The sequence below is a fragment of the Mauremys reevesii genome, linkage group 7 (genome assembly GCF_016161935.1).
Source record: "Mauremys reevesii isolate NIE-2019 linkage group 7, ASM1616193v1, whole genome shotgun sequence".
Classification (NCBI taxonomy): Eukaryota; Metazoa; Chordata; order Testudines; family Geoemydidae; genus Mauremys; species Mauremys reevesii.
In genome coordinates, this window is record NC_052629.1 from 124,678,296 (window position 1) to 124,696,199 (window position 17,904).

The following is a 17,904-nucleotide window of genomic DNA, read 5'->3' on the forward strand; positions in this document are numbered from 1 at the left end:
CAAGTGTGTGTGTGTGTGTGTTTAAAAAAAATACTCACATACACAAGTATATATTTGCTTTGGACTTGGCAAAAGCAGAACTCAGCATTGATTATGAAATGTAGTAGTGAGGAATCTTTGTTTGGAGGGCCCACAGTGGAAACCCAACAAGAGAGACATTAGCTGCACTTAAAACATACTTACCAAATACATCAGCTTTTCCAGATATTTTCCTTAGAAGCCCATTTGTCTCCTTCCCTTAATTTCTAAATGTTTCCATTTGGGGAAGCCTGAGGACTCTTTTGTACCTAAGGGGTTTCATATGGCATTAGAAGACCCTGCTTTTAGACTCTGTTATATGGATGATTTCTCAATGATGTAACTTAATTACTTGGATTTGGTGTCTTTCATCTGGCAGAAAAGGTGAATATTTGTTTATGGCAACTTGACTAACGTGTTTTATTGGTGTTTCTATAGCTCATCACTATAGTATCAGTGTTGTGGTATAGGAACATCATTCGCTGAAGACTATTACTCAGTTCTGTGTAATTTGACAAAATAAAGTTATACCAAAACCTAAATGTTCTCTCCATAATCCCGACCCTCCACTCCTTTGGTTTTAGAGGAAACTGAATGATACAAAAAAAAAATGTGGATGTGACACATTGCAGATAAGTCAAGAAATCATGAGGTATGTTATGGGTATGGAGAACAGAATTCAGCAGGCTAATGTGACTAACTTCCAACTCTCATCCTCTCCTATAGGAGGAGGTTTAAATCTGCTGAAATGACTGCAGTGCTTCAGATTAATTATACATTAAGTTGGCTCCTGAATGACTTAGAGCACCTAACAACTGTGTTTAAATCAGGAAACAAAGAGTGGGGGAAATCATGAAATGCTGTGGTTGAGGTTGTCCATGCACTAAAGTCAGGAAATTCAACGTTCTGGTTCCCACAGCAACAGTAACTTGCCAAATTGCACATATATATTAAAAGATTAAAGTTAACAACAAATAGCAATTCAACATACCACATATATGCAAGGGCCCAATTTATACTTCCCATGGGAAGTAACTTCAAAATTTTTAAATCTTTTGCGCGTAAAACTCAGTGGCATCAGTGTATTCCAGCTCTTTTATTTTTTGTATTTAATATAGACCCTCTTGAGACAAAACTAACTTGGTTAGATCCTAGCTTGTGATTGTTTTATTACAGAGATACTCATAACTCAAGGATTTGTCAGCTTGTGCTGTCTGATGACTCTTATGACGAATACATTGTGGTCATTATATTGGTGACTTGAGTAGAAGTTGTGCAAGAAAAGGTAACTAAGATCAAATTGACTACTTTGCCAACAGCAATGAAAACATTAAGCATAATTTTGCTATGTTGATCCTTGTGTAATTTTAGTAGCTAAACATTCATTTTTTACTGAGTGTCAAGAAAACGGACTAATTTTTGTAGTTTTCTCCTCTTTGGATATAAGGCCCCAGCCAAGTGTAAGCCAAGGCATGTCTGCCAGATTCCAAGTAAGGGAACGTACTGAGGAGCTCTTGCCTTTCTGAGCCACTGCTTTGGGTGCAGCTCAGAGCTCTAGGATTCTCTCCCCACCCTCATTCTGAGCTGCCAGTTAAATTCTGTGCTCTAGAGGCAGCATGGGCTCCTGGGTTCTCCACTGAATTGCTATGACAACCCATTTCCCATATGTGCCTACACTACCTTACGTGAAGGGTGTAAGAAATAGTTGAAATATTTTGAAAATGTGAAGTACTAGATATTATCTAGTTACATCCCTGACCAAACTGTATGGTAGAGGTTATACAGCAATTTCCCAGATGACAAGACATCTTTCAGCCCTGGTAGAAGCACTAGGAAATAGTGCAGTAAGCCCTGGTTGAGAACCACACTAGTGAGACGTGCCCAGGTTTTGCAGGTGCAGAAGTCAAAGCTGATCTCTAGTCAGGGACCTTCATGATAGAATGTTGCTCTCTAGCTCAGCGCATTTCTGACTGTTTGATCATCTGTGTGGTATTGAAATATTCTGTTACTATTTCTTAGGCACAAGAAAAAACAATAGTTTTCCTCCCCCATTTAGGAGACAGAAGTCAGATGAATTCAAAGGAGTGATAAAGTGTGGCGGAAAAAGAGAAGCTGTGGTTGCTTTCCTGGTCCGCAGTTTGGCGGGGCACTAAGATGTCTGTGGACATGAACAGCCAGGGCTCTGACAGCAATGAAGAGGATTATGACCCTAACTGCGAGGAGGAGGAAGAGGATGAGGATCCTGGGGATATTGAGGATTATTATATTGGGGTAGCTAATGATGTGGAGCAGCAGGGAGCAGATGCCTTTGATCCAGAAGAATATCAGTTTACCTGCCTGACTTACAAGGAGTCGGAGAGCACCTTGAACGAGCACATGGTCAGCTTGGCCTCCACATTAAAGGTGAGCAAATGTTTCTGCATTCATCAGGTGTGCACATAAGGCTGTCCGACAAACAGCAAATACGGATCACAAGTGTGATTTGGATCACTACTTGAGGGAGGGTGCTGTTTAAGATTAGCAGTTCTGAGCCGACTCAGGGCTTTACACAGACTACAGCATACTGGGTCTGGGGGTTGATCATAAAAAGCTATTTACAGAACCTTTGAGACTTTTCAGAGCTAAACTTTTCATTAATATTACTGGAGAGTTCTAAAACAGGCTAAAGCGAAGAGAAAGAAGTATGAAAAGACAAACACTACAAAATAGTTGTACGTATGTTTGTTCAGAAAATGACTGGCAAGAGGCAAACAATGCTAAGAGCATAAAGCTTCACACACACACCCTGCCAGTTTGGGAGAGAGCTCAAATCTCCTGCACCAACCCTATCATTGCATTGACAAGCAATCTGCCGTTATACTAATGACTAATTCCTCCTTGAAGATTTCCACTTCTTTAAGTCAGCCTGTTGACATTAAGTAGTGCTCAAGGGAGACTACATTATTCCTTTTGTGCAACTGGTAGTGTATTACAGGCTAGTAGCAATGCAAGTTTTCTTGCACTGCACCACCACTGTGCATCCTTCCCATCATGGAGGGACAACTTATAGAAGTAAGATGAGAATTCAGTCTCTAAGATGCTTTCAGACCTTGACATCTCAGCTAAAGCTGTCAACAGGTCTGCCATGTTGTGTCAGATGTAATGGTGTCATGTTGTGATGTGGACCCTTGGTCACGGGAAGCTGGAGAGAAACAATCACACTACACAAAAGTTGTCTAATGTTGTGATAGCAGTCCAGCATAGTCACCAACATGCCACCCACACCTTTATCTGATCCTGCTGTCCTTGATGCCCACTTTAACCATCTACCACTTCAAGCAATTGAATATTCCATTCTCCCCTACCATAGCTAGCTGGCTCTTGGTTACATCATTCTTTCTAGAACTCTTATATTCTAGCTCAGAGTTTCCCCCATCCCTTACAGATTCTAGATAAAGTGGACAAAATGGGGGGGCAAATTGGAGGATTTGACCTGCACTTGGATCTGGCTTCCAGTCACTGTCATTTTTAAGTGATTCAGTAAATATTTAGAAATAGCCGTTTTGCTTCATGCCTGGGTGGCTCACGATGTACCCCCTTAAAAGGGGTACGTTACTTGTCCATTGAATCAAATGAATGAAAACACTAGACTTTAAGTTTTAAAGTCTGAGGGTATCCTTACCTGAGGGCAACTGTAGTCTTCACTGTTTTAATACAAATTCGATGCTGTCCTCATCTTTAAAACCATAGACTTTAAGGCCAGAAGGGATTATCGTGATCATCTAATCTGAACTCCTGCACATCACAGGGCACAGATCCTCACCCATTCCTTCCTGTATATGCTATAATCTGAGTTACTGAAATCCTCAAATCTTGATCTAAAGACTTTTAAATGATAGATAATCCATCATTTACTCTAGTTCAAACCATCAAGTGATCAATGCCACACACTGCAGAGGAAGGCAAAAAACCCAGGGTCTCAGACCAATTCTCTTCAATTTGTCAAGGTCATTTTGAATTCTAATCCTGCCCTCCAAAAACCTAACAGCCCCTCCCAGCTTGGTGTCATCCGCAGATTTTATAAGCATATTCTCCACTCCATTATCCAAGTCATTAATGGAAATATTTAATATTACTGGATCCAGGACAGACCCTTGCCGGGCCTCAATAGATACATCCTTCCAGTCTGACAGCGAATCACTGGTAACTACTCTGAGTACAATCGTTCAACCAGTTATGCTCTCAGGTTTTACCAACTTCATCTAGACCACATTTCCATAGTTTGTCCCATGTGATGTTCTTATGAGCTATAGCAAAAGCCTTACTGAAAATCAAGATGTCACATGTGCAGCTTATCTCCTATCCCTTAGGCCAGTAACTTTGTCTAAGAAGGAAATTACCTTGGTTTGGCATTATTTGCGCCTGACAAATCCATGCTGGCTATTCCTTATAACCTATTGTCCTCTAGGAGCTTACAAATTGATTGTTTAATAATTGGTTCTGGTATCTTTCCAGGTATGGAAGTTAAGCTGACGGGTCCATAATGGCCTAGGTCCTCTTTGTGTGTTTCCCTTTTTGGAGATAACTACTATGTTTGCCTTCTCCAGTCCTCTTGGGACCTCACCTCTCTTCCATGAGTTCAAGATGTACACAAATGGTTCCAGCATTGCTTCAGCTAGTTCCCGAAGTACCCTAAGGGCTTGTCTTTGTTACAGGGCAAAATCAGCACTGCTGCAGTTGATGCAGTGGTGTCAATTTAGTGGATCTGGTGAAGACTCAAGAAGTCAATGGGATAGCGCGCTGACGTTGATGTAATTATTCCACTGCAATGAGAGGTGGAAGCTGTCAATGGGAGAGTGTCTCCTGCTGACATAGTGTGGTGTAGACACTGCAATAAGTTGATGTAAATGATGTCGCTCGGGGGGGGGGGAGTTTTTTGCACCCCTGAGTGACATAACTTACGTCAGCTTAAGCGGTAGGGTAGACAAGGCCACGGATCAATTTCATCAGGCACTACTGACTTGATGACATCTGCTTATCTAGATATTCTTTAACTGGCTCTTCTATTTTGGCTTGCATACCTTCCCCCTTAATATTTGTTTGAAGTATCTGGTTACTATTAACCTTTTTAGTGAAGACTGATACAAAATAGGCATTAAACATCTCAGCCTTCTTGATGTAATCTGTTATTAGCTCTCCTTCCCCTCTAAGTAGTGCCCCTTCACTTCTTTTAATCTTTTACTTGCTCTTAATGTATTTAAAGAACCTCTTGTTTCCTTTGATGTCCCTTGTGAGGTGTAACTGATTTTGTCCCTACATGTTTGTGCTATTTTTTACTTTTGCTTTGCAATTTTTGTCCTCTCTCTTTTTCAGGTAAATACAGAGCTGATGGAGGTATATCGACCTCTTACTATTCTTCCTGTCTTTCCTTCACCTCAGAATAGTTTGCTCTTGTGCCTTTAATATTATCTTTTTGAGAAGCTCACAGCTCCCCTGAACTCCTTTTTCCCTTAGATTTTCTTCCCATGGGACCTTACATATCAGTTCTGAGTTAAGTCTTTTTTAAATCCATTATCTTTATTCTGTTGCCACTATCGTTTACATCCTCCACTTTCTGAAACAAATTGTTATTGGACATTTTATATTTTGCTGTATTACTTTTCTAAGAGATATCTGGGTAGCTAAAGTCCATGTGATGGAGTGTGACTCACCACCTCCTGCTGGCCGTGCGGGGAATTAGCTCTTGGTTGCCGGTGCACCTTCCTCTAGTGGTGTTTCGCCACCATCACTTCTGCTCCACGTCTAAGACCCACGTCACTCCCCGGACCACAGCGTCCTCTTCTGGGCACAGCTCTCCGGCTGTGCCCCACTCCACTTTCTCCCCCCTTCTGGGGGAACTGGCTGTGTCTAGTCCTCCACTTGCAACTGTGGCTTCCTGCAGCCCTCAATCTAGCCCCTTGCCTCAAGGGCAAAAATTCAGTCCAAATACTAGCCACCCCCTCTGTGGCAAGTTGGGGAGAAGGGGTGGGGGGAGGCCCACATGCTATTCCAGGCCACAACCCGGGGACCCTATAGCCAGCAGCCAGATGCTGCCGCTCCTCCAAGTCCTGCTGCCTATTTCCCTGGGCTACTTCCCTATAGCCCTAGCACCTTCCCAGCCCTTTGTATCAGGAGCCTCAGACTGGAGCACCCTATTGCTCCTCCACCCAGTACTGCTCTCTGTAAAGCAGCCAGTCCTTCTCCCTTGCACTCCAGGGAGAGACTGATTCTGTGGTATTGAGCAGCTCTTCTTATATGGCTCCCCCTGCCCTGATTGGCTGCTCCAACCAACCTTCTCCTGATTGGCTCTCTACAAGCCCAGTTCCCATTGGTCAGGTTTTGTGCGGCCTCCCTGAGGGCTGCTTTAACCCTCCATCTACCTGTGTGGGGCAGCTGCCCTACCACAGCCCCCATTACCAATAGATCTTGTGTCTTGGGTATTTCTGCTGTGCTAGAAATGTTCCTCCTTCTCCTGATTTGGTGATCTATAGTAGACCCCTACCTTAATGTCACTCCTGGTTTTCCCCCTTTTGTCTTCACCTAGAGACTTCCAGCTGGTCTGCCCTCACCTTCTCCTGGACTTCAGGACAAGTGTATATATTCTTGATGGGCTATAGGCTCAGAGACCAAACATTGCAGCTTTTGGCGACTGCATGAAAATAAAATTGTAGAAACTCAGTGTAGACAAAGTGAAGCTAAATAATCCGTCTCTTCCAAGCTGATTGAACTCCAAAGAGCAAACAAATCACATTCACCCATGAAAGCTCATGCTCCCAACCGTCTGTTAGTCTATAAGGTGCCACAAGACTCTTTGCTGCTTTTACAGATCCAGACTAACACGGCTCCCCTCTGATACTTTAATAATCTTGTAACAGAGAAGGATTTATTGTAATTAACATGTGCCCATTTAATAAAGTGGTGTGGCTCCTGAAGTGAGCAATACTCCCTTGTGCTTTGAACAACCTCTGCTTGGGCTGGAATGGAGTACTCAACCCCATGCGCAGGCTACATCTCCCGTATTAAAGCTGAGTGAGCTCGCATGACACGTTTGTTTTAATCTAGTAAAGCTTTTAATTACCTGTTGCCCACCAAGTGGGAATGGCATTGGGGTGGGGGCAGTAAAGAGCATTCATTTTGACCCTTGGGGTCTTATGCTCTTAACCAAACAAGTAGCTTTTCTGATGCAGCTGTAGCAAGACATTAATTTAACCTTCTTTCCCTGCATGAACAGCCTCACTACCTCTTCCCAACTTGGTCCACCACACACACACTCATTTGTGAGGTGTCTACTGGGAGACATTTCGCAGATCTGAGACAGTTCAGTAGTTCCTATTCTCTTCCTTTGCTTGTGCATTAAGAGCAGCCTTGTGGGATGCATCCCAAAGACTCGGGAATTTGTTGCTTATGAGATGAAGAGTCCTTCTTGCTTTAGTCAGTTAGAATCAGTTTTCCTTTCAGCATTTGAATTGCTGTACCTGTTCGTATTCAGGATGTGACTTCCGTTCTTCTGGACATGCCGGATATGAACAACAATCTGAGTGGTAACAGAATACTAGCTTTGCTTGGCATGTCTAGTCTAGCACCCTTCTAAATCTGAATGGGCCCACTCTCTTGTTAGACGCATCTGACGTTAATTAGTTGCTAGCATCACTTAAGATTGCACTGTTTTTGGCAAGCTGAGAATATATGGGGTTTTGTGTTATGCCTTAAGAAATCTGTACCTATATTGTGTTGTATGAGATATTGACCATACTGCTCTAGAGGCTGTATCTGATTTCTATTTGGGTACCTCTCAGTACAGTTCTTGGCATTCATTGGCTTGGTATAGCCTATTGCAGAGAGTATTTAAAGGATACCATTGTAATGTTTAAGATTTCTAACAGCTTTATCTAGTCACAAAAGTCACTAAAAATGTTTAGCTGAGTGTCAGAAATATAACTACTATCAAGTGGGAAGCTGCTCTTTCCTTGCTGTTCTCTAATGCCCACTCCATGTGAAATGTTTAACTTTAACTCTGCTGCCTTCATGTTTTTGTCACTGGTACCCTGTAGAACAAGAGTTGTCCATTTCTTAGGATTCTCCTCTTTCATGTGTATCTAACATGCAGACTCTCCTGTCCCCTTATTTTCTGTTTCAATAAAAACTTTAAAAAATTGGAGACGCTGCCACTTTGTCATCTTTATGAGGCATATTAGGATGAAGAAAATTCAGTTCCCATTAGCAAGCATGGAGATGGGGGACGTTGGATAGCTGCTGTTAAGAAAACAATATAGGATCATTGAATGGTGATCTCCTCCTGCCCGCATTGAGAGATCCACTACTATTCATGGTCCTGAGATACCGAAATAGTAGCTGATGTTTCTGAGAACTGTTAGAAATCCTCTTAGACTCCTTATGTAGTAATGTCCTTGATCTCTAAGGTCTTAACAAATCAATAGCAGTTTCCCGTTAAGATGGATTTCTTCATAAGTTGTATTGTACTTATGGGTAACAGCCCATTCCTTTTCATGAGAGTTTTTCACACTTCTTGCTATCACTGTAGGTATATTATGATGATCCCTCTTTTTCCTTAGGGAGACTAGTGATTCCCCAGCTCATTTACAACAACTGCTCTATAAGCAGTCTTGGAATAAGATCTGTGCTGTGGGTCAGGAACCCTCTCTAGAGTCAGTGCCACCTTTCTCTGCAAGGACTGGGGCGGGTTAGTACTTAGGCAGTGTTTGCCCCTTCAGAGGAAAGTTTGAAGGGTAAATTAACGACCATTTGAGGAACTACAATGTTGAAGATAATCCAAGGTGCAGAAGCTGTGCACCTGGCTCCCACTCCTGGGAGACTGTTTTCTGTGCCACCTCTGTTCTTCGTTAGCCTGAGGAAGCAATAGCAAAGCTGCCTTTTGAACTGACCTGCTGTTTGTGCTATTGATCTGGCTCACATCCATCGCTGTTCTGTGCTTCAGAGAACTAGACTCTGCAGGTCGTTCATTTCCCGGGATAGCATTGCACGAGGGCCCAGTAGTGCAGGGAGCCTTTCACTTCCATTTGTCTTATTCTTTGGGATTCCCTCTCTGATGGCTTCTAGAACAGTTTTTTTTCTACAGGATGGTGACTGGGCTGTACTGTGACCATGGCCACTACAGCAAGTATTCTACCCTTGTCCTCACACTTACAACAGATACTGATATTTCTTAATGGGAATTTGATTCAGTTGTGAATTGACTGCTCTGGTCACCTATTTCTTTTGACAGCATTCTTGCTTGTCCAGGTTAGCTTCCAGTCTTCAATGTCTGTCTTCTCTTTGCAGTGTAAGGTATAGTGGACCCATCCTAGAAACCTCCTGGGCTGTCTCCTCCCACCTACAGCCCTGCATCCCTTATAAGTCACATGGCACTTTCTATGTGAAGTTCGGCTTGGCCTAACTCGTAGTGAAGTTAGCTACCCAACTGAAGAGACTCTTTATCACATAGTACACGTCTGACCAAGTATATGAATGCACTCATCATATGATAAGCATGTATGCTACATTGCCTACCCCTGATCTAGGTTAATCTATGGCATGCGTGCCAAAGGCAGCATGCGAGCTGATTTTCAGTGGCACTCGCACTGCCCAGATCCTGGCCACCGGTCCGGGGGACTCTGCATTTTAATTTAATTTTAAATGAAGCTTCTTAAATATTTAAAAAATATTATTTACTTTACAACAATAGTTTATGTAGTTATATATTATAGACTTATAGAAAGAGACCTTCTAAAAACATTAAAATGTATTACTGGCATGCGAAACCTTAAATTAGCGTGAATAAATGAAGACTCGGCACACCACTGCTGAAAGGTTGCCGACCCCTGAACTAGATAGACCCTGCCCCCAAGAGCTTGTTGTTTAATCTTTAGTACCTAGCACAAGGGGACGTCAGTCCCTGATTGGGGTCCTTGAGTTCTACTATAGTACAAATAATATCTTCTGAAACTTTGTTCCCTTAGCTGTTGCTGTTACTGCTTCCACGCAACAGAGGGGAGTTCTGTATGTTACACTGATACTGTACTATTATCTAGCAAATGTGTAAAATTTGGGTAGTACCAATAATATACTTAACTTCAGTGGGACAAGGATTATTCCTTTCATATAAGGCTTGTAAGTTTGTGGTCTTCAGTGTGCAGTATCTGCTCAAAAAATATTTTGAGCCAAAATAAAACAATACTCTTTAAACAATTACCTCAAAATCCAATGTACCAGAGTGTCTGGAGTGGACCTTTGGCTGGAAAGATCATAGAGCTGGCAGGAAAGCCCAGGACTTGCAAAGTTAGCAGTTTCACAGGATTATTTGAGGAAAGTCAGTTTTAGTCCTCACTGCCCAAGCCTTCAGCTTGTTGCTATTTCCAGCTTGATGGAAAAACTAATTACAGATGTGTGGGTTGATTAAATCCCACTCCTTTTCTTTTCTCTGATTCATGCATCACCTAAAACTTGCAGCCTGTCTGGATCTTCACTGAGCGAACGTGGCAGCTCACAGCTGTTGATGAGTCTGATCTTGGTGGGAGGTGGAGGGAAGAGAGAGCACTATGGAAAGATCTAGTCTGAGTTTCACATTGCCATTTTATAGCTGGACCAGATGAGCACATAAGCTGTGTGAGGCAGTTAAAATACATGCTATGGCTGTCAAATTCAATAATTCAGCTGAGATTGCCATTCTGTGTACCCTGAAGTGATGGCCTTTATATGAGCAATTTTTTCTCTTTCCTTCAGTTGTGTTTCTTAAAAACACACTTGGGATCCTCTAGCAGAGAGAGGTGGTGAAATGGGGCAGAAGATTGGTTTGTCTTTACTGCAGAGAACTCAAGTCCTGACCACACACACCCTTAACTCGAGTGTGATGGTGCTTTTAATTGTAGTTGGCTGGCCTCCTGGGGCACAGGGTATGGCTTGAGTGAGCACAACTCAGCAGCAGCTAACACAACCCCTCTGTATAATGTCTTGCTTAGAACTTTTCATTGAGCTTGCATTGTCTCCCCTGGAAAAATAACTTGCAGTCTGAGAAATGCTGCACTTTGCGTTTTCCCTAGCTAAAGCGCTACTGATCCCACTTGGCAGCTGAAATCTCTGCTGTGTGCGCGTGAGACCAGGTAGATTAAGGCTAATGTAAAATGATTAAGTACAGAGAACAAGGAGTTAAGACTTAACGTGAGATCCTCTTTATTCAGTGTGCAGCAAACTATGTTGTGGACTGAAAGCACTTGCAAGTCCTGCTTAGCAGCACTTGTAGTATTTATCAGTCCTTCACTGCACTCTGACTCGTAAATATGTTTCTAATCTTGTGGGCTGACATTGGGTGTCTGCACGCCTGTGGCCAGGTGACGGGGGGGAGATTAAACCCCCCTGATTTAGAAATAGTTATGCCATGCAGGCTGTCAGGACTGTTCCATGATATCAAGGCTACAGCTCCTGAGTCTGAACTGCATGTCTCCTACTTCTTCTATAGCTCACAATCTGTAGCTGAGGGAGAGGCTGAAATGTCAGTCTAATTCTAAGCAATATGCTGAATGCTTAGAACTTTCAAAATTTTCTACCCAATATGTCAGAAGTCTGAGTTAAGTAGGTGTTAATTAAAAGTTGTAAACAGTATGATGAAAAAAGCCTTTCATTTGCCCAAGTTTCAGTTTCTTGTAGTGTCTCAGTCCCACTGTTTCTACAGTTCTCCAAGGAATTCTCCAGCAAAATCACAGAAGCTGATATCTGTCTCTAGTGAAAATATCTCCGGTCTTCTTTATGAATGATAAAGAAGCACAAAAGATTTATTTTTTTCCTTTTCAGGTTAAACTTTTACTTGGATATGTTTCATTCTAGTTAGTACAGTATATGAAGGTCAAGAATCTTTAGAAGTTTTCAGCAAAATATAGTGTTTCCTAGCTGGGATCTAATCTTGGGAGTTGCCGTAGTTCCCTGTGGTGGTACAGTTCGGAAGGCTGGAGTTGTCTAAATTGACCTCATCTACTCTACCTTCATTGTTCATCAGCCATGGTGGTTGCAGAGGCTCTTGCTCTTTGTGGGTTGCTTTGATCATGCCAGGGTATTGGTGTAAGTCTGTAAGGGTTTGATCTAGCAGTAATTTATCTTGGTCACCAATTACCTTCTCTTGATGAGACAATCCAAAGTTGTAACCACTGGAAAGTCATGTTCTAGGATTAAAAGGAAAACTTCTCAGAAATATTTTCTTACCTTTGTGGCTTAGAGAAAAACTTTTATTACAGTAGTTAAAACTCAGTGTTGGCTCAACTGGGGGAAAGAGGACTTTCTTCCTGGTTTCTCCCTGGAGAGATTCCCAGCCCCAGCAGTAGTGAGCCCAAACAATTTAAATGTTTATTTTTCTCCTTTCTCCTTCCTACTAGGTTTGTTCTCTTCTCTGGCCAGGCACTTCCAAACACAACCCTGATTTTGCAGGACGTTGTCAGCCTGACTTAAAATCACAGGATGTGTTGACTCCGACTCACCCCTAATGTACTGTCTCCTTAAGTGGTCATGTAATGAGCACGGGGTCAAGCTGCACTCTTATGGGCTCCCAGTCAGCACATCTCAAAATCTGTGTGTTTGGAAAAAATGGATTTTTCTGTGGACTAGTTAGAGCTTAGTCTAAGACTATCCCTAGGAATTCTCTTTAAAACTCCATCAGGAGGTCTCTGCAAAATCCACAATGAAAACAGAGCTCCAGAAAAGCAAGTCAAACCTGGAAGACATTCAAGATGGGGGACCTGCACAGCTACTCCACTAAACTAATCACCATTAAGGATTCTGAGTTCTCAAACATGAAACACTCTTTAAGCTTTAGGATCAAATTTCTACCTGGGTGGACCACTCTCAAGGCCAAGTGGCAATGGTTGAAAAATTATAGCCACAGATGTGTCTTGCATAGAATTGTAGGACTGGAAGGGACCTTGAGAGGTCTTCTAATCCAGTCCCCGGCACTCAGGGCTGGACTAAGTATTATCTAGATCATCCCTGACAGGCGTTTGTCTAACCCAGGGGTCGGCAACCTTTCAGCAGTGGTGTGCCAAGTCTTAATTTATTCACTCTAATTTAAGGTTTCACGTGCCAGTAATACATTTTAACATTTTTTAGAAGGTCTCTTTCTATAAGTCTATATAATATATAACTAAACTATTGTATGTAAAGTAAATAAGGCTTTTAAAATGTTTAAGAAGCTTCATTTAAAATTAAATTAAAATGCAGAGCCCCCCAGACTGGTGGCCAGAACCTGGGCAGTGTGAGTGCCACGGAAAATCAGCTTGCGTGCTGCCTTCGGCACCTGTGCCATAGGTTGCCTACCCCTGGTCTAACCTGTTCTTAAAAACCTCCAATGATGGAAATTCCACAACCTCCCTAGGCAATTTATTCCAGTGCTTAACCACCATGACAGTTAGGAAGTTTTTCCTAATGTGCAACTTAAACTGCCCTTGCTACAATTTAAGCCCATTGCTTCTTGTCCAATCCTGAGAGATTAAAGAGAACAATTTTTCTCCCTGCTCCTTGTAACAACCTTTTATGTTATCATGTCCCCTCTGTATTCTCTTCTCCAGACTAAACAAACCCAGTTTTTTCAATCTTCCCTCATAGGTCATGTTTTCTAGACCTTTAATCATTTTTGTTGCTCTTTTCTGGACTTTCTCCAATTTGTTCACATCTTTCCTGAAATGTGGTACCCAGAACTGGACACAATACTCCAGTTGAGGCCTAATCAGCATGGAGTAGAGTGGAAGAATTACTTCTCATTTCTTGCTTACAACACTCCTGCTAATACATCCCAGAAGGATGGTCGCTTTTTTTTCAACAGTGTTACACTGTTGACTCATATTTAGCTTATGATCCACTGTGACCCCCAGATCCTTTTCCTCTACTCCTTTGTAGACAGTCATTTCCCATTTTGGATGTGTGCAACTGATTGTTCCTTCCTAAATGGAGTACTTTGCATTTGTCCTTATTGATTGTCATCCTGTTTACTTCAGATCATTTCTCCAGTTTGTCCAGATCATTTTGAATTTTAATCCTATCCTCCAAAGCACTTGCAACCTCTCCCAGCATGGTATTGTCCACAAACTCTAAGTGTACTCTCTATGCCATTATCTAAATCATTGATGAAGATATTGAACAAGACCACATAGGTGGGGGCCAGGCTGCAACTGCTGGAAAATAAGGTGGCCTGTCTAGGAAAATGAGCTGAGGACACAGCCAATTAACTCTACGCTCTTCAGCCTTCAAGAAGGAATAGAGCACCCAGAGAATTCCTTTATCCAATCCTTCAGATGTTTCAGCATTCTCTTGGGCAAGATAAACTTTCCAGGACACATCAATATGATGAGTTTTTCTTACCCTGAAAAAAGACAAGAACCTGAGGACTGTAAATCAAACCACCCAACTTGATTAATCTGGACATCAGAATAGGTGAAGATTTTTCTAATTGGGCTTTATATATTGGAGATCAACAAACCGCATCATCTGCAGAACTCTGTCTCACATGCTACTCCAGTGGGGTGAAACAACGGTCTCAATTCCTGTATGCAGAAATTGATCGTGTTTATTGCATTACCTCTTTTCAGTACTTGAGAAACTTACCTTTGGCCAGCAATTTATAGTGTCTTGCTAATTGTTCTGTAACTCTGCCATGGAGACTCCTGCTCATCGAGACTGGCTTCCTGCCCGTTGGGGCCGAGGCGCTGTGCCCCCACTCCTTCAGTGTGTGGAGTTTGCACTTCAGCTACCCATGCTGCAATGTGTTTTGAGGATAAGCATAGTCCTTCAGTGTCTAGGGGCTGTCAGTCTGGCACTGCTTTGGCTGTCAGCAGCTGCAGCCAGGGCTGTTCTCTTCCCCCCCCCCCCCCGGCAAACTGCGGCGGGACTGGAGCCAGGGCTGTGCTCCCCCCTTCCTCCCATGGCCGGAGCTGGGGCTACCCTGCCCCCCGTGGTGCGGCCAGGGCCCCATGGCTTGGTTGGGGCTGTGCCCTCTGTCCCATTGCCGTGAGGCTTGGGCTGTCAGTGCCCCCACCCCCTGCAGTGTGCTTGGGCTGTCGTTCCCCTCTCTCCCCGCCCGGTTATTTTTAGTAAAAGTCACAGACAGGTCACAGGCTCCAGTGAATTTTTGTTTATTGCCCGCGTCCTGTCTGTGACTTTTACTAAAAATAACTGTGACAAAATCTTAACCTTAGTTATGAATAATTGAAGCTGATGCATTTTATCTAGGGTGGTTTTGTGGAGCTTTGGCCAAGACCTGGGACAATCACTTACTCGTCTAGTTAGCACACAGCTCTTTAACATCCTTCTCAGTCAAAACGAAGCAGGCAGTGCACAGTGCTTGTCCTAAAGGCTGGTCCTGCTAACCGTGCCCGTTCTCCTGAGCTGCTCCAAGGTGTCGGAATCTCCATATGGGACTCTAATTCACAGCCTCGCATTTTAAAAGCAAGTGTTCAGTACCTGTATCGTCTCGTAGTTCAGACCCCAGCTTTACCCCACAGACCCACACACTTGTATGCTCCTACTAATACTGCACCAAGATAAACAATGTCAGATTTGAAACTTTGAACTTGCTTCCTCTTCTGGGGCTACCTGGAAATATTTTTCATTTATCCCTTCTCTAAAATTACACAGGGTTACCCTGCTCAGGCCAGTAGAAATTATTTAATTCTAGCCTCTGCCCCAGACCTGTTGCAGTGCATCAACCCATCACTGGAAGTTGTACCGTCTCTAGTCCTGTGACAGGAAAGCAAAATGTTTCCTTTTCTTTCTTGCCATAATCTGTGCCCCGTGTGCAGCTGGTCACCTCTCCTCTGCCCTGCTCGTTAAGGGAGGGGTGTCTGCTCATGCACAAGTCACATGGCATAGTGTGCTCTATTATGAGTAACGATTCGCTTTAGTCATGGGGGTGACTGGTTCCATGACTTTACTGGACCTCTGTGACTTCTTCAGTTTCAGTTGTCAGTGCCGACGGCCGGCGCCTGGACTGCGGCTGTGTGTCCCTGCCCCCGCCGTGGTGGTGGGGCTCAGGCTGTCCGTTCTCTTGCCCCCTGTGGCAGGACTCGGGCTGTCAGTCCCCGCCCCATGGGGCTCCAGTTGTCATTCCTCTCCCCTGCCCGGTTATTTTTAGTAAAAGTCACAGACGGGTCATGGGCTCCCGTGAATTTTTGTTTGTTGCCCACAACCTGTCCGTGACTTTTACTAAAAATAACCGTGACAAAATCTTAACCTTAGTTATGACCTGGTCCCTGCCTCCTCTCTCTTGAGTCCCACCCTTTTTAGGCTTAGCCAGGGGAAGCAACAGTCAGGTTTTGAGTTTCTCACACTTGGCTGCATCAGTTAGAACAGTGATGACTTTAGATACAGCTGTATGTGTAGCTCCGTTCCCCACCCATGGCATTGTTTATCCTTTTATTGAGGGGACCTGTTTAAACTGGGACCCTTCTTTAAAGCTTGAGCTGGAAAATTAATGGCCTGCAGGTTCTGGGTGAAAATACTGGCAGGCATTGTTGTGTTTTACTGTAGATTTCTTTTGGCCCCGACACCTGACAGTGAGTGAAAGCATGAACTATGCGTGATGGTTTGAAAAACAAATTTCATACGAATAATTTCCAGCCCAGACCACTAGCACAGAAAAGTCTGAACAGTGACCTGCATTATGGGGGGATGCATGTGTGCGTGCGCGCAAACCCCTAAGTGTACAAGGTGGGGCTCTGGAAATATGCCTCTTGATTCTTTTTCTTCTTCTTTTCTCAGGTGTCTCATGCAGTTGCTAAGCTTGTATTAGTTAGTTTCCACTGGCAAGTCTCAGAGATTTTGGAAAGGTAAGTGTGACTAACTTGTATGTATCCCATTCTAGTCGCTTTTCACTCTCAGTATTTTGCAAATATGAATGCACCAGGCTGTTTCCCACTGATGTCTATGCAAGAGAACGGTTGGGCCAGCAGGGTGGCTGCATTCTGTACCCCCGGGGGTGAAGAGGAAGGCTGCATTTTGATCAAATGAATTCCCCCTAGCTGACCGGCTAATGTGGGTAGAATAAACGGAGGGAAATGGTGTGTTTGTCCTGGAGGGCTCCCATCTCTTTAAGGGATTGTTAAGCAATGCAAATGCATTTTGCTTTCCATTTGAACCTGTATATTGAGAAAGCTGCAGCAGTAATTGATTATAACAAAGGGAAAATTTCCTTTAGAATCTCCTTTGTATTCTTAACTCTGTTTCTAGTAAGTTTTTCCATGAGAGAAGAATCTGATCCCTGGCCATAAACAGGTACTGAACTAGTGCCGGCTTACCAGGCAGTCATGCTTTCGGTTTAAAGCTTTTTGCTCCTTTTGGATACAGTTGGTGATTTTTTCTGGAGAGCACTGAACAGATGTTGTCAGGATATTGGGAAGTGGGATACTGGCTCAGTAGCGACTCAGGTAGTACTGAACAATTCTTATAGCAGATCAACCAGCTGCAAAGGCAGAGTGTAAATTGTGTCCAAACCCATCTGAGAAGCACATGCCAGCGGCCAGTGCCTCTTTGCATCTCCTTCTGGCTGGTCCAGAAATAGTAAGAGTGAATCTGCCCCACAAGCCCCTGTTAGCAATCAGCCCCTTCCAGAGAGGGTGGGAGAAATGCAGTTTCCATGGTTCACGATTCTCTATGTGATGTGTAGCTCACACTGAGTGAGCAAGCAAGCTTCCCACGGCACATAGCTGGTCCCCGGGGAGTCCAGAACTAGCTCCAGAAGGTGGGATTTCTGCATGGGAGCCACTGCTCTTCTGCAATGTAAGTGGTCAGATCTGGAACAGGAGTACATCGGGGAGGGGCTTTATTTTTTAAATTGCAACATTACAGAGTGCATCTGGTCCTCAAGCTAATGTCAAACGT

At 43.4% G+C, this 17,904-nt stretch overlaps 1 protein-coding gene across 3 annotated transcripts in view; it reads left to right on the plus strand.

The window, feature by feature from the left end:
* ARIH2 (ariadne RBR E3 ubiquitin protein ligase 2) overlaps window positions 1-17,904 on the plus strand; it is a 46,088-nt gene that overhangs the window by 2,750 nt on the left and 25,434 nt on the right. For 2 of the 3 annotated variants that reach the window (XM_039480780.1, XM_039480781.1), the window contains exons 2-4: window positions 1,195-1,303; window positions 2,075-2,421; window positions 16,786-16,853. In XM_039480780.1, the coding sequence (XP_039336714.1) occupies window positions 2,173-2,421; window positions 16,786-16,853 (317 nt within the window). In that variant the 5' untranslated portion in view covers window positions 1,195-1,303; window positions 2,075-2,172. The remainder of the gene's footprint in view (window positions 1-1,194; window positions 1,304-2,074; window positions 2,422-16,785; window positions 16,854-17,904) is intronic. The other variant, XM_039480782.1, reaches the window with a different exon arrangement.